Genomic DNA, 14,068 nt, shown 5'->3' with positions numbered 1-14,068 from the left:
ATATTAGGATATTTGTTGTGAGATTTCGTCGCTATCCGTAGAGAAAATGGGATTTTTTTTTCACGCGTTTTTTGATTCTCGGAATAGAACACAAAATTTCTGTGATCTTCTGAATGCCTGAAACGTAGACAGGAAAAGACCATTGAAAATGGCTCAAGTAAGTAGTCTAAGCTTTGAATCTAACACACTTATGACTGGACTGAAACGCAGAGGACTAACACCAGGTAATACAGACATATCCAGTGAACTGAACAGGATGAAGCTCAAAAGGACTGGGATTACCAGGACTACAACTCGCAGTAAAGACTTAGTAGAGCCAGGACTCTATTTCGATTGCACTGTTAGACTAAGATGCACCAGGGGCTACGAAACAAAAGGCATACTGAAGGCAATCAGATTAATAGATTTGCCTCCAGATTGAAATAAGTTTCTAACCAGAGAAGATTGATTCTCATGGTACATAGTACTGCAGACTCATATCCAAGAGACACAAATCCTAGTGAGACTAAACGCTCAGTGACTAATCCAGAGAGACTAATGTCAGTGAGCTGCGATATTCCAGGACATTGGTGTCTCATCGCGGTTTGCTAGGATACGTAACTAATTTGAAAATGTCGCTCACTCTGCAGATAGTGATTTGTAGTTTCTGTACATATCATTCGCTACTGTGTCTGGTGAGTAAACTCGTCTTCTCTTTGATCAGACTCACGGTGAAGTTAGCTCCAGAGACCTGCAGCAGCTTAGGGCATCAATGTTTAAGGCTTGTGGGTACTTCGCACGCTAAACTCTCACACTGCATGCTAACTTCCCAGAATTCTCGTCAGAATTTTTTTCTGCTTCAGCAAAATGAACTGCTATTTCAGAGTACAGCTGGACATACGACCCGCAAATGATCTTGTACTGCCAACCGGAGCAATATAAATGCGTTAGTGTCGATGCCTGTGTGTAGTTGTGCTTCAGATAGGTGACTGTTGTGTAGACTACTAACATATTATATAATAATAGAACAAAATAAAACAACAAAAAACAACAAAAAAAACAAAAATGGTATTAAGTGTTTAGAGCTAGATGTGGATCAATAACTCGAGAAACATGTTAATGTACTCCAAAATGGACAAGATTCAGCTGTAGGGTGTTGCTAGAGAGATGTAAAGGACCAATACATTTGTCGTGCACTACAAGGATGTAGGGAAATGTTATATCTACCTATAGTATACAACAGAGGACTAGACTTCAGGACTCTATATAAACTATCATGTCAACTCGGAAATTATACTAAACCTAGGACTACATCAGGACTAAACCAAGACTACATCACTTCCTAAACAAGACTACATCGAGGTACTAATACATCCATAGGACTAGAAAACTATATGTACTAAACAGGCTATCATTATTAGATAATTTAAACACTAGATTATTCAAAATGTCTCTGACAGCTAATTCCTGATTGCACCTCCAACGCAAGAAGGGTGAATATGACAGTTCTAATTGTTCTATTCTCGTTTGTGCTCACAACAAAGAACAGGATAATATATTGCGTGATTTTGGTTGGAATTTTGATTTCTGGTTTAAAATCAGTTAATAATCCAAGAGTCAGATTAAGTGTTTCCTCGTAGTATTTACTTTGTCAATGGCAGATAATAAAATTTTGGGACTAGGCAAATGTGAGAGTTCTTGTTTCTGCGCATCATTACACCATACGTATTTTTTGCTCACTGAACACTCAGGCATACACAAGTACTTGACGCACTAGATGTTCCTAGGTTTAGAGTTTAGAAAATCTGCTCCCTCCACGTCTGACAGCGCGTTACTCAGAGTTGACGACCTGCAGATTCACCAGAGACATTTATGTATCCTGTTCTTAGCAAATCTTCAGTCTGACACTCAGGGAAACAAGACAGCGAGTTAGTAGGCACTACACGTGCGGGATACACCGCTAGTGGAGACAGGGAGGCTGGGGGGCATCGGCACTGGGAGCGTACTCCTCAATTGGGCTACCACGGGTTCATCAGCTGTGCCAGCCTCACAGAGGCGCAGTCGACACAGGGCAGAGTAGCCGTGGACGGAAAGCACGCCGTTCCCGAAAAGCCATCCGCGCGCCCAGCTGGAGCCAGGTAACGACACGGCTAAATGTCTCTGAGAATACCAGACTAACAAAATCTAATGAACTGACAACATAATTGTAAGTACTAGCAGGATTTTGACGTATATCCGGTGAAGGTCACGTGTTTCCGGTCTGGAGTGGCGCTCTACTTTCCCCATGTGTCTGCAGCCAGAACCTCTCGGCTAAAGGCGAATCTGGGATCATGAGACATTGAGCTCGGTCCGTTGACTTGAATGGGCGGCCATTCTGGAGCGTGGCCTGTGCTCTGTCAGATATGTGCGGTCGGAGGTGAGTCTGGTTCAGACATGGGTCCTGGCTGCAGCTCGTGGTGGAGGCGGCTCCTCCTCGTACTCGCCCTGAGCCTGGGGGCCTCTGCAGACCCGTGAGTACCAGATGCCCTCCCAGCCTCCTCCCTGTGTGTCAGATGCCCTCCCGTCTTGTTTCCCTGAGTGTCAGACTGAGGTGGAGCAGGTCAAATGTCTCTGGTGAATCTGCAGGTGTTTTGTCGTGTCAGACGTGGAGGGAGCAGATTTTCTAAACTCTAAACCTGGACACAGTCGGGTTTGGATGTTTGGTGTAAATAAAATAGTGAGAAGAGCGAGAAACATTGTGGATTCTCATGTCAGTCATGATCTGAGGAACTTCTGACACTGGATTTTTTGATTTATGATCATTTACAAATACGATTTTCTGTTTTTTGGCAAAACAAAAGACAATTTATGCTCCTGTTTACTGTTGGAGGGATCAGATTAGTCAAACATTTTGATAGTTCTGGTTTAGACCTGATGTAGTCCTGGTTTAGTCTTAGTTTAGTCCTGGTTTAGTCCTGATGTAGTCTTGGTTTAGACGTGATGTAGTCTTGGTTTAGTCCTGATGTAGTCCTGGTTTAGGTTTAGTTTAGTTCTAGTTTAGAGCTGATCTAGTCCTGGTTACTTGTGGTTTAGACCTGAGTGCCCTTGGTCCTCTCTCTCTGTAACAGCTGCTCTGATCTTTGTCATTTTGGTCTTAAAATGTTCGGTTTAACCCACTCTACATAATCCTGTTTTTTTGTTTTGTTTTGTTGTTGTTGTTTTTTTTGCTGTTTTGTCATTTATAATGATGTGTAGTCAGTTCCTGGTGGTGCTCCCTGCGGTGGTGGAGTCTGGGAGTACGGTGAAGTTCTGCATGAGTCTGCTGCAGGTCTCTGAGGAGCTGAACTTCACCGTGAGTCTGATCAAAGACGAGAAGACGAGTTTACTCACAGACACAGTGGACGACGACACAAACACCTGCAGGACATTTCAGGTACTGCACCCTGAGACTGTCCTGGTTTAGTCCTGGATTAGTCCTGGTTTAGTCCTGGTTTAGTCCTGGTTTTGTCTTGGATTAGTCCTGGTTTAGTCCTGGTTTAGTCCTGGTTTAATCCTGGCTTATTCCTGGTTTAGTCCTTGTTGAGTCCTGGTTGAGTCCTGGTTGAGTCCTGGTTTAGTCCTGGTTTAGTCCTGGTTGAGTCCTGGTTTAGTCCTGGTTCAGTCCTGGTTTAGTCCTGGTTTAGTCCTGGTTTAGTCCTGGTTTAGTTCATGTTTCTTTTGTTTTTCAGGCTCCTGTTGTTGAAGATTCTGAAATCCAGAATTTTGAGTTTGAAATCAAAGGAAAAAACTTTCAACGATTGGAAACTCACAAAATTCAAATCAAGAACCACGGACTGAAAACGTTTATCCAGACCGACAAACCCCTGTACCTGCCCGGGCAGACAGGTGAGTGTCAGGTGCAGGAGGAGGCGGCAGGTGCTGGGCCTGTCAGGGAGGAGGCTGTGGCTTCGACTCCTGATCTCTGAGTGGAGTTTGCATGTTCAGGTTTAGACTAAACCAGGACTAAAAAAGAAAAAAAAACAGGACTAAACAAAGAGTAAAGTTTAATCCAGGACTAAACCAGAACTAAACCAAGACTACACCAGGACTAAGTGTTGTTTTTCTTGCAGTGCATTTTCGAGTGGTGACGTTGGACTCTAAGCTGAGACCTGCAAATGGTTCGGTGAGTTTTGAAACGATCAGTTTAAAGCCGCACTATGTAACCTTTAGAGCTTGTCTCCATGGAGATTTTATTGCATTATATGTTCCATCTGACCTCTGACTTGACCTGGCGGTGTCACGTGCTCACATATGTACGACACTGATACCAGGCTGAGCAAAAAATAGATTTTCTAAAACTCAATTTTTAAAGAAATGCAAGAACAAATAAGATTTTGAGGACTAAAATATTAGTGAAATGTTTAATGATCTTGACGATAAGTAGTGCTGATTTAAACTGATTTAAACACTTTCACTTTCACACCACAGTGATGATAAAACCAACAGTGAGGCCTGTGAAAAGACGCTCGTCCTCGGAGCAAAGGGTGAATTATAAGAGTAAACGAAGTCCGAGTTAGTGCTGTCGTTGTTGTCGCTGCTGTCGGGCTGAACTCTCAGTTATTTTACCAAACTGAGCGTCCACACTAAATGTTAAATGAAGATATCAAAGAGGAAACACAAATGTCTTTCCTGTGATTATTGAGTGTTAGAGTTTTAAGTCTCTGCAGAGCCTCCACACCACAGAACTATAATAAAATCTGCAGCTGGACCCACGGTGTGTCGTGTTGTTTTAGTGACCTGGGCTCAAAAATAATTTTCTCTTCCTCATTTACTTCCTCAATCCGGGCGAGCTCCTCTAACCTGTTTAACGTCTGTAACGTGCACAGCCTGGAGCGTTTGGACCAATCAGAGCGAGAGCTGCTACACAGCAAAAAACTGGAGGGATAAAATTTCAGGGTAGGACTTGTTTTCAACACAAAAAAGTGTTAAATGGGGGTTTGAGTTGGAGTTATTTGTCAGAGTTTATATGACTGAAGTTAATTTAACTTCTTCTGGTGTTAATTTGACACCTCCCACACACATTCAATCCAGTTTAGTCCCAGTTTAGTCCCAGTTTAGTCCCAGTTTAGTCCCAGTTTAGTCCCGGTTTAGTCCCGGTTCAGTCCTGGTTCAGTCCTGGTTCAGTCCTGGTTCAGTCCTGGTTCAGTCCTGGTTCAGTCCTGCTTTAGTCCTGCTTTAGTCCTGGTTTTGCCCACATCACATCAGTGATGTTATTCATCCGGGATACTGATGTGTGTTACACACCGGTTGTTCGCCATATCCCAGTTGTGGCAGTATTTGGGACACTGAAACCGGGACACTCAAAAAACCTGATCGTACCCAGAATACTGATGCATAAAGAATCTCACATTTCTGGTCATTGCGCAGTCCAAACTGAGAAGGATCCTCTGAAAAAGTGAGCATCAAACCTCCATGTTTGTTTTCCCAGTGGGATGTGTTTATTGTCAAAGTGGATCTTTTCAAGTCTTTTGAACCATATCACTTTTGTTTCTGGTTCTGATATTGTCATATTTTAGTTTTGGGATTCGGACATCGTAATTGTTGTGGTTGTTGGATCCTAACAGCGGAAAACGACTCCAGAAATGTGTTTGTGATTTCCATAAATGCAAAAGGGAATCAGACGTGTGTGACTCAAACCTCTGTTCAAACTGTTTCTCTTCCCAACGGAATTGAAAAATAGTGAAAGGTGAAGGTGATGGGCAGGATTGATCCACAGGAAGAACCAAAAAGGAAAACTTTGACTGTCTCAGAAATCATCCCGAGTTTACAGAGAACATTTTGTATGTGGAGCGACAACAAAACAAAATCCTGATCCCTCACTCAACCTCAGCTGCGAATTTAAAAAGTCAACGCCAAAGTGAAAGGCTCCAACTGTTCACCAAAAAACACCTTCCACTGCAAAGAGACCAAGACGTGATGTTTCTGTAAAACCACAAGAACAAGAAAGTGCAGCTCAGTCTGTTTGTCTTCTGCTCCTCTCCATTAACAAACAGGATTTTGTTTTGTTGTCGCTCCACATACAAAATGTTCTCTGTAAACTCAGGATGATTTAGGCAGCCAAAGTTTTCCTTTTTGGTTCTTCATCAAAATCCCAGAGTGTCTTTTATTTGTCGATTACAGTCAGTGAACAAACTTCAGTCAATTGATTTATCAATAGGTGAAGCTTTATAGAAAAGTTAGTTTGTAAAAAAAAATCTTTAATCCTTGAAAGGTCCTTTGTGTGGAATACTGATGCACGTGAACACACTGAAAAAACTGTTTTGGTTAAATTCATTTTTCTGTTAAAAATCAGTTTTAACGTCCTCTCTTCTTATTTTACAGTATGAACTCGTGGAGATGAAGGTAAAACACACACACACACACACACACACATACGCTGTCTGTATAATATTTGTGGTACTTTCAGGATTACCGTGGTAACCGTGTGGCTCAGTGGTTGGAGCAAAGTTCGTCTGGGAGGATCCTACAGTTGACCTTTGACCTTGACCCTCATGCCGTAGAGGGAACCTACTCTGTGTCTGTGAAGGTCAAAGGTCAGAGGCACCCCGTCACTCACACATTCGTGGTGGAGAAGTACGGTGAGGATACTACGAATAATACTGCCAATACTACTATTATTATTACTACTACCACTACTGCTACTTCTACTTTCTATCTTTAAAATGTTCTTTCTTTTTAGTCTTTGCCACATTAGTTTTCCCCAAACCTGCAACGATCAGACACAAACACAACACCGACAAACACCGACACCGACAAACACCGACAAACACAAACAACAACACACAAACACAAACGACAAACACAAACACAACACCGACAAACACCGACAAACACCGATATTCACAGATATTCACAGATATTCACAGATATTCACAGATATTCACAGATATTCACGTGAACAGAAAGAGCTCTGATTTATCTGAACTACAACAGGTGAGTAGATTTGTGCTGTTAAACAAAAAAACTCTCTCAAATAACAAGACAGTCACAAGCTAACGTTAGCGCTAGTGTTAGCATTAGCGTTAGCATTAACCAACAGTTTTTCAGTAAACAACGTCCTGAAATGCCCTGATGAAGGATAAACATAACTCCTGATTAATGCTTTTCTGTGGCTAAATGTGTGTGTAAATGTTCGTTGGATTCTCCATCAGCTTCATAAATCTGCTTAAATAACCAAATCTTCAACCAACAAGCTCCACAAAGGATAAACATTTTACCAAGAAGAATTTATCCACAACTATCAAGAGAAGAAAACCAAAACTTCAAGGAAATAACAACCACACATTAGTGAACTACTGAGCAAAACTAACATTATGATCATGAATAAAACAGAAGGAACTTGTTCACTCAGACTGATTCTACAATTAAAATGAAAAATTGATTTCATGAGTTAGATGTTAACATAGATATATAGATTTGTGCAGTTTAAATGCCACAGATGTTCACAGATTATGTCTTGCATTTAAACTGCACAAATATATGTTAATATGAAGTAGCCTGATTCATCTGCCGGTTTCACTTTGCAGCATTAGAATTCGTTCACTCGACGGTAGGCAGGTACTTTTTTAAAATTTAACCAATCGCTGCTGTTTGGTCGTGACGTATATAATGCTCCAAATCCCGTAGGAAGAAGGACAATAACGTCTTTCCCCTTGATAAAATTCACCAAATATTCTCTTTGTTCTGCCTTTAAATCCTCGATCTGGGGAATTGTTGCCAACACAGAATGTCTGTCTTCATCTACATCCATCTCGACGCTTTATTTACTGTTGTGTTGTTACACAAAAGGGACACAGACAGACGCCACGAGTTTGATGTCATGGCTTCACAGCTCACAGCTGATTGACCGGTGCGCGGTCTGCAACTTCCCAGGCTCTTGTAAACCGTCTAGTGCAGGGGTTTCCAACCTGCAGCTCAGGAGCTACCAGTAGCTCTCCACCTCCTTCCAAGTAGCTCGCTAAAGGATTTCTGAATTATACATATTGTGATGAATAACTCAGATTTGATCAACTACCATTGTTAATGTATTATTTTGATGCCTAACTTTGTGCACTAAAATGTATATGTTTTATAGGTACAGTATCTAACTCTTCCCCATCTAAGGCTTTCCTGTGCTCAGTTTCTTGACAGATAAAATCAGTAGCTCATTGGCATTTTCTTTTTGTGAAGGTAGCTCACCAGAATAAAAAGGTTGGAGACCTCCTGGTCTAGTGTATTCTGATTCCTGACCTAGTCTGGAGAGAAATCAAATTGAGCAGAGGCACTAGGTGGCACCAGCCTGGCTAAATATCAACATCATGAAAATGATTTTTAATTTTAATTCTAGAATCAATCTGAGTGGAAAAAGTTACTTATTAATAAATTACTTCTGTTTAATTCATGACCATAACGTTAGTTTTGCAGAGTAGTTCACTATTGTGTTGTTGTTGTTACCCTTTACGTTGTCGTCTTTCTTCCCCTTAATAGTTGTGGATAAATTGTTCATGAAAAATTTTTATCCTTTGTGGACCTTGTTGGTTGAAGATTTGGTGATGGGGAAGATTTATGAAGCTGCTGGAGAAAACGACACACATTTACACAGATAATTTGCCACAGATAAACATTAACTGGGAGTGACATTTACTCGACATCGTGGCACTTCCGGCTGTTATAAGAGAGATACATGTAGAACACCCTCAGTGTGAGTGATTTTTCACTTTTTTTTTCTAGTTTCTGCCAAAGTTTTCTGTTGAAGTGGAGGCTCCAGATGAAGTCAGCATCGCTCTGGAAGAACTCTCCTTTAAAGTGTGTACAAAGTGAGTCAGATGCCCTCCCTGTGCCTCAGATGCCCTCCCTGTGCCTCAGATGCCCTCCCAGATGTTGTTGTGGTTGGATAATACAGTTGTACATGATTGTTTTCAGATACACGTTTGGTCAGTCGGTGCCAGGGCAGGTGGAGGTCAGTGTGTGCAGAGACTTTAAACCACAGAGATGCAGCCCAAGTCCAAAAGTAAACACCCCTGTGTGCCACAAAGAAGTACAGGAGGTATATAATAGTACTACTACTATTACTATTAACTACTACTACTACTACTGCTGTTATTACTACTACTGCAGCGAAAGTATTTTAATTTGTAGGTGCCCAAAGATGGCTGTGCGTCCTTCTCCATTCCAACATCTCAGTTTAAAAACATCTCCTGGATGGAAGCTGCATACAGCATAAACGCCATGATGATCGAAGAGGGAACAGGTACCTCAAACTACCATTACTACTTATTATTACTATAATTTATTGTTTATTTGAACAGGGACAGATCCACAGACACAGATGAACACTGCAGGGATTTGTTTACAGCCAAATACAGTACAGTATAGTACAGTACAGTGTAGTACACTGTAGTACACTGTAGTACTATACTATAGTACAGTGTCTAGTACACTATAGTACAGTGTAGTACACTATAGTACAGTGTAGTACAGTGCAGTGTAGTACAGTGTAGTGCAGTAGAGCCACAGTGTCACAGTGGTGAGACGCACACAGAGGATCACAGCTGCAGGGTTCGTGTCGGACCAGATCGCTGTGAGGGGAGCAATTCTTAGTCCAGTTATTTAAACTGTGGTTTGAACCTAAACCTGATCCTTTTCCTCAGACCTGAAGCAGTCTGTGACGCAGAAGATCAAGATCTCCTATGAAATTGGGAAAGTGGAATTTGTAAATCCTCCCAAAAGATACAACCCTGGTGAAGTACTGGAGCTGCAGGTACTTTTACTCACTCAAACTGACGTTATTATTGCTGGTTTATTACAGCTGGTTTAAATGTGTTTCTGTGCAGGTGAAGGTGGTGCATTATAATAACACACCGGTCTCCCACACTGAGGTCCATCTGATCACAGACCGGTACGTCGAGCTCCAAAAACTGAAGACTGACCAGGACGGACACGTTACCTTCAGCTTCAACACCAGCTCCTACTCAGGCTCTGTCGGTCTGAAGGTGGGTCCAGAGGAAGTCCTGGTTTAGTCCTGGTTTAGTCCTGGTTTAGTCCTGGTTTAGTCCTGATTTAGTCCTGGTTTAGTCCTGGTTTAGTCCTGGTTTAGTCCTGGTTTAGTCCTGGTCAGAGTCTGGTCAGGACTTGGATGGGAGATTACTGGGAATACAGGTGCCACAGGTGCAAACTGCTGTTGTGTCTTCAGGCAAGACACTTGACCCACATTACCTAGTATGAATGTGGTGTGTGTGAGTGTTGGTGGTGGGAGGGGCCGATGGTGCAGATTGGCAGCCTCTCTTCTGTCCGTCTGCCTCAGGGCAGCTGTGGTTACCTTAGTTACTTGACTCCATTGAGTGTGGAGTGAATGAAGAATGCACAAAATCACAAAGTAACTTTAGTGTCTGAGAAAAGCAGACCTGCAGTCACCAGGTCATATGGAGCGAGTCCTGAGCCTCAGATGCAGCGGTGAAAGTGGATTTGTATTTGTCGTTCTGTAAAATGATCTACTGAGACCTTTCTCAACACTTTTATAGTGGCTCCTGTGTGTTATTGTGTTATTTTGTGGGACACTTATTTCTTTGTATTGATACTTTGCAGTGGCATCATGTTGGGGGTGTTCTGCCTGTGCACCTATGGTGGATTGTTCAGCAGTTACCATGGTGACCCTGTGCACATATTAGCAATAACAACCAAAAAGAATTTTCAGTAAAAATACAAAATGGATTTAAACTAGTGTAACCAGACTTCCCCATTTACCCGGGACAGTCCTGTGTCCAGCAAATTTATACAAAACCAGTGATTTGTCCAGTTTTATGCAAGAAATGTCCCAGGTGTATTTTGGACCAATCTGATCCCTGCCAACAGTAAAGGTAATTTGTTTAGGTAAAATACAGAAAAGCTGCTTAAAATGATCAAAAACACAAAGTTAATCTGACTATACTGACTCACGTTAGAGTCGCGTGCAGAATCATTTTGCTTAATTACGCACTTGATTCACAATTTCATTATTACCAACCACCACGAACCAAGAATGTTCCAGTTTTTATTTTGAAAATCTGGTCCCACTACTTTGAACAGCACATTTTCAGGAGCCTGTGATCAGTCTGAGCATTCGTGGTCCTGTTTTATACTTTTAAAACATAAAGTTAAAGTGGAACAGTATGTTTGAGGGATTGTGAGTAAAAACATTGATAAACTCTGCTTTAAACTACTCAAAAACCCCTGTGTCTCTCCTCCACAGGCCAGTCTGTATGAACATGACAGGCACAGTCACTTGGAGCCTCACTTCATCACTGCGTCTCTACGGCTGCAGGAGATCAAACCCGTCTGCCTCCGCAACAGGACCACCAGTTCTCTGGAGGTCAAGGGGGAGGACCGGACCCTGGCGTGCGGGGACAAAGAGAGCTTCACTGTGGGCTACTCCATCGTGGGCGAGGGTCAAGGGACCATAACCATCATCTACCTGGTGAGTGTGAGACCCTCACACCTCACTGGGTCACAGTAACACGACACACAAGTGAGATGTGTTCCTGAAGTACACCACGGTCAGTGAGAGGATTTATTATGTCAGGTAAAAGAAGATTTGAGAAACTGTGAGAGCTGTGGTTGGACCACAGTCGGGTGGATTTACATCACAGCAAAAATGACAGTGCACACAGTAAACAGGGAGAACTGTCTTTTTGTCATTTTTATATGTTAAGTTGTGTAGAAAAAGTCCATCCATCCAGTTTCTTCTGCTTATCCGAGACTGGATCGTGGGGGCAGTAGTCTAACAGGGACTCCCAGACTTCCTTCACCCTGGACACTTCCTCCAGCTCAACACTCGGTCCTCACAGCTCATCAGACTGAAAGTTCCTAAGTCCAGGTCCTGTCTTGGCTTCATGTCATTTCGATGTGCCACTGCTAATGATTGGAATTTGGCTCAAAGCTCACTTAAACTGGACTCCTTCATTTCTCTTTCTGCTTTTAAATGTAAACTGAAGGTAATTTTTAAAGACATGTGTAAATGTTTTACTAATGAAACGAAAGGAGATTTTTAGAGACTGATGTAAATGTTTGTTTTATGTTTTAATGAATGATATTGGTTGTCTAATAGACCATTATCACGCTTCCGGGTTTTGTGGGCGGGGTTTATCTACTTTGTGAACTTCCACTTCCGGTGCAACAACAACAGCGGCTCAAACGATGTCTATATGTCACTGCTCTTTTTAAATTATGAAATAATCAGCAGGATCAATGCATATTCTTTGTAAATACTTTGTAATAGCTTTATAATTGGCAAAAGAAGTTACTGGGACCAGTTAAAGCTCCACAGCGGGAGCAGGACAAATGTATCAGACACAAAAAGGAGGAAAAAAGTCCGCTTCAAACAGGTGTTCTCGCTCTGTCTTTTTTATTTTCTCAAAGCATCGTGAAGTCCATTGAAGTCTGAAACATCACGGTGCTTCACATCACAAAACACCGAGAAAGTCTGATTAAAGCCGACTTTTTTCTGCTTTACGTGCTAGCAAAAGAGACACTTGTATGCCGACGTTAGCTGACTGAAACTGAGAGGCGAACGTTCTTCCTCTCAGAACACAAATGACATGGGGGAATTTACTTAGCCTCATTTAAAAATGAATACTCTTGCTTTTGTTGGGTATGTTGGGTAAACGCCTTATATCCATACACCAAACTGACGTTAGCATAAGCTAACCCTCCTGTTCTAAAGCAGAGGCAACCCTGTCCCGACATACAGACACTCCAACACACCCGCACTCTGTCATACCGTCATTTCAACAACCCTCCACCCCGACATGCCCCCATTCCGACACCAATGAACCTGGACTAAACCAGGACTAATCTTGAATGAGAGAGAGAAAAAGAGACAGAACCGCCATCCTGTATTGGAGGGTATTTGGTGTAAAGCTCTGTGCCATTAGAGCGCAGAGTTTTACGCACGCTGCTCTGTTGGCACGAGAGGAGCCACATACACCTGACCTCCTGCAGGTGAGAGCGCGTGGAGGTGCCAGGTTAACGAGTGCGTAAAAGTCCGCAACTTTAAGTGCGGCACGAGGAGAATGAGCGCTGCAACCGCCTCTGTATAAACTTTTATGAGGTTATAAACTTTAATGAATGTATAAGGGACCGACGCATTTCTGGGTCCCTGTGTAAGCCGATCTGTCCTCTATGACCAGGTATAATTCTAATCTTTTAGCCCTTATTCATGAAAATATCCAGATTCCTAAATCATTGATCTTTTTAGTGTCTCTATCTGACTGTGAGCCCGGCACCGCTTCACTGTCGCAACACACTGAGCTTCACAGCTGTTCTCGTGCGCCGTGGTCTTTGCCAACAGGTAATGAATGTCTCCTGCTCCTGTCCATTCACAAAAATGTCCAAATTGTCACACAATTCAGTTTTTCGTAGTTTCTCTGCTTGGCCGTATCATTGCACCTTGAGCCAAATGCGCATCACCGCGCGCTTCCACCTGCAGTGTCCGGTAACGCCCCGTCACCTCTTCATTCATAAAGTTCCAAATTCTTACGCATCTGTCCCTTTTAGCCGCGCTGCTCGGCTGCACTCGCAGAACCAGGACCTTTACGCACAGTGGTGCCTTCAACAAGAGGATTCTGCCAATGCAACCAAAGGATAAAGAAATGTCGGAGTGCAGGGACGTTTGATAAAAAATGGAAATGCCGCTACTCTGACAATAACGCGTCAATATCGGGGTGATGCTATGTCGGATCGGCAACTGTAAAGTTATGTTCGCTAGTAACACTCACCTTCATAGTCGTAGTTGTCCACTTTGGAACGGGCTGTGATTCAATGTTGATCAATGAGACGATGTACGTCAGAAAAGGATATTTTCAGTAAATTTATTAGGGATGTAGTTTATGTAAACAACTTCGGTTCGTCCATCATGAGTTCAATCAACAGAGTGACAATTCACCGGAAGTAGGCGTGCATAAAGGTCACTGAATGCATATCAGCGTGATAATAGTCTATTGTTTTAACTCCCCTTCCCCTTCCCTTGGCTGCTTTGGCATGCCCAGGCCAACATTGTAAATAAGAATTTGTTCTTAATGTAAAATAAAGGTAAAATAAATAAATAAAAAGCTCCTCC

At 42.4% G+C, this 14,068-nt stretch overlaps 1 protein-coding gene across 4 annotated transcripts in view; it reads left to right on the top strand.

The window, feature by feature from the left end:
- Window positions 1-14,068, top strand: part of LOC110168235 (alpha-2-macroglobulin-like) — a 72,373-nt gene that overhangs the window by 41,553 nt on the left and 16,752 nt on the right. The window contains exons 1-12 of one of the 4 annotated variants that reach the window (XM_055166876.1): window positions 2,237-2,489; window positions 3,214-3,391; window positions 3,687-3,843; window positions 4,068-4,120; window positions 6,319-6,339; window positions 6,404-6,575; window positions 8,708-8,792; window positions 8,899-9,022; window positions 9,115-9,226; window positions 9,627-9,736; window positions 9,810-9,968; window positions 11,204-11,428. The exons of 1 other annotated variant lie outside the window; for it this stretch is intronic. In XM_055166876.1, coding sequence (XP_055022851.1) covers window positions 2,341-2,489; window positions 3,214-3,391; window positions 3,687-3,843; window positions 4,068-4,120; window positions 6,319-6,339; window positions 6,404-6,575; window positions 8,708-8,792; window positions 8,899-9,022; window positions 9,115-9,226; window positions 9,627-9,736; window positions 9,810-9,968; window positions 11,204-11,428 — 1,545 coding nt within the window. In that variant the 5' untranslated portion in view covers window positions 2,237-2,340. Of the gene's footprint in view, window positions 1-2,236; window positions 2,490-3,213; window positions 3,392-3,686; window positions 3,844-4,067; window positions 4,121-6,318; window positions 6,340-6,403; window positions 6,576-8,707; window positions 8,793-8,898; window positions 9,023-9,114; window positions 9,227-9,626; window positions 9,737-9,809; window positions 9,969-11,203; window positions 11,429-14,068 lie in introns of those variants that run through there. 2 more of the 4 variants (XM_055166879.1, XM_055166877.1) reach the window with 2 other exon arrangements.

This window comes from Boleophthalmus pectinirostris, unplaced genomic scaffold (assembly GCF_026225935.1).
Source record: "Boleophthalmus pectinirostris isolate CB_2022bp ecotype Guang Dong unplaced genomic scaffold, ASM2622593v1 HiC_scaffold_9, whole genome shotgun sequence".
In the NCBI taxonomy this organism is placed as follows: domain Eukaryota; kingdom Metazoa; phylum Chordata; class Actinopteri; order Gobiiformes; family Gobiidae; genus Boleophthalmus; species Boleophthalmus pectinirostris.
The sequence above is the reverse complement of the archived record's forward strand: the minus strand, read 5'-3'. Positions and strand labels throughout refer to the sequence as shown.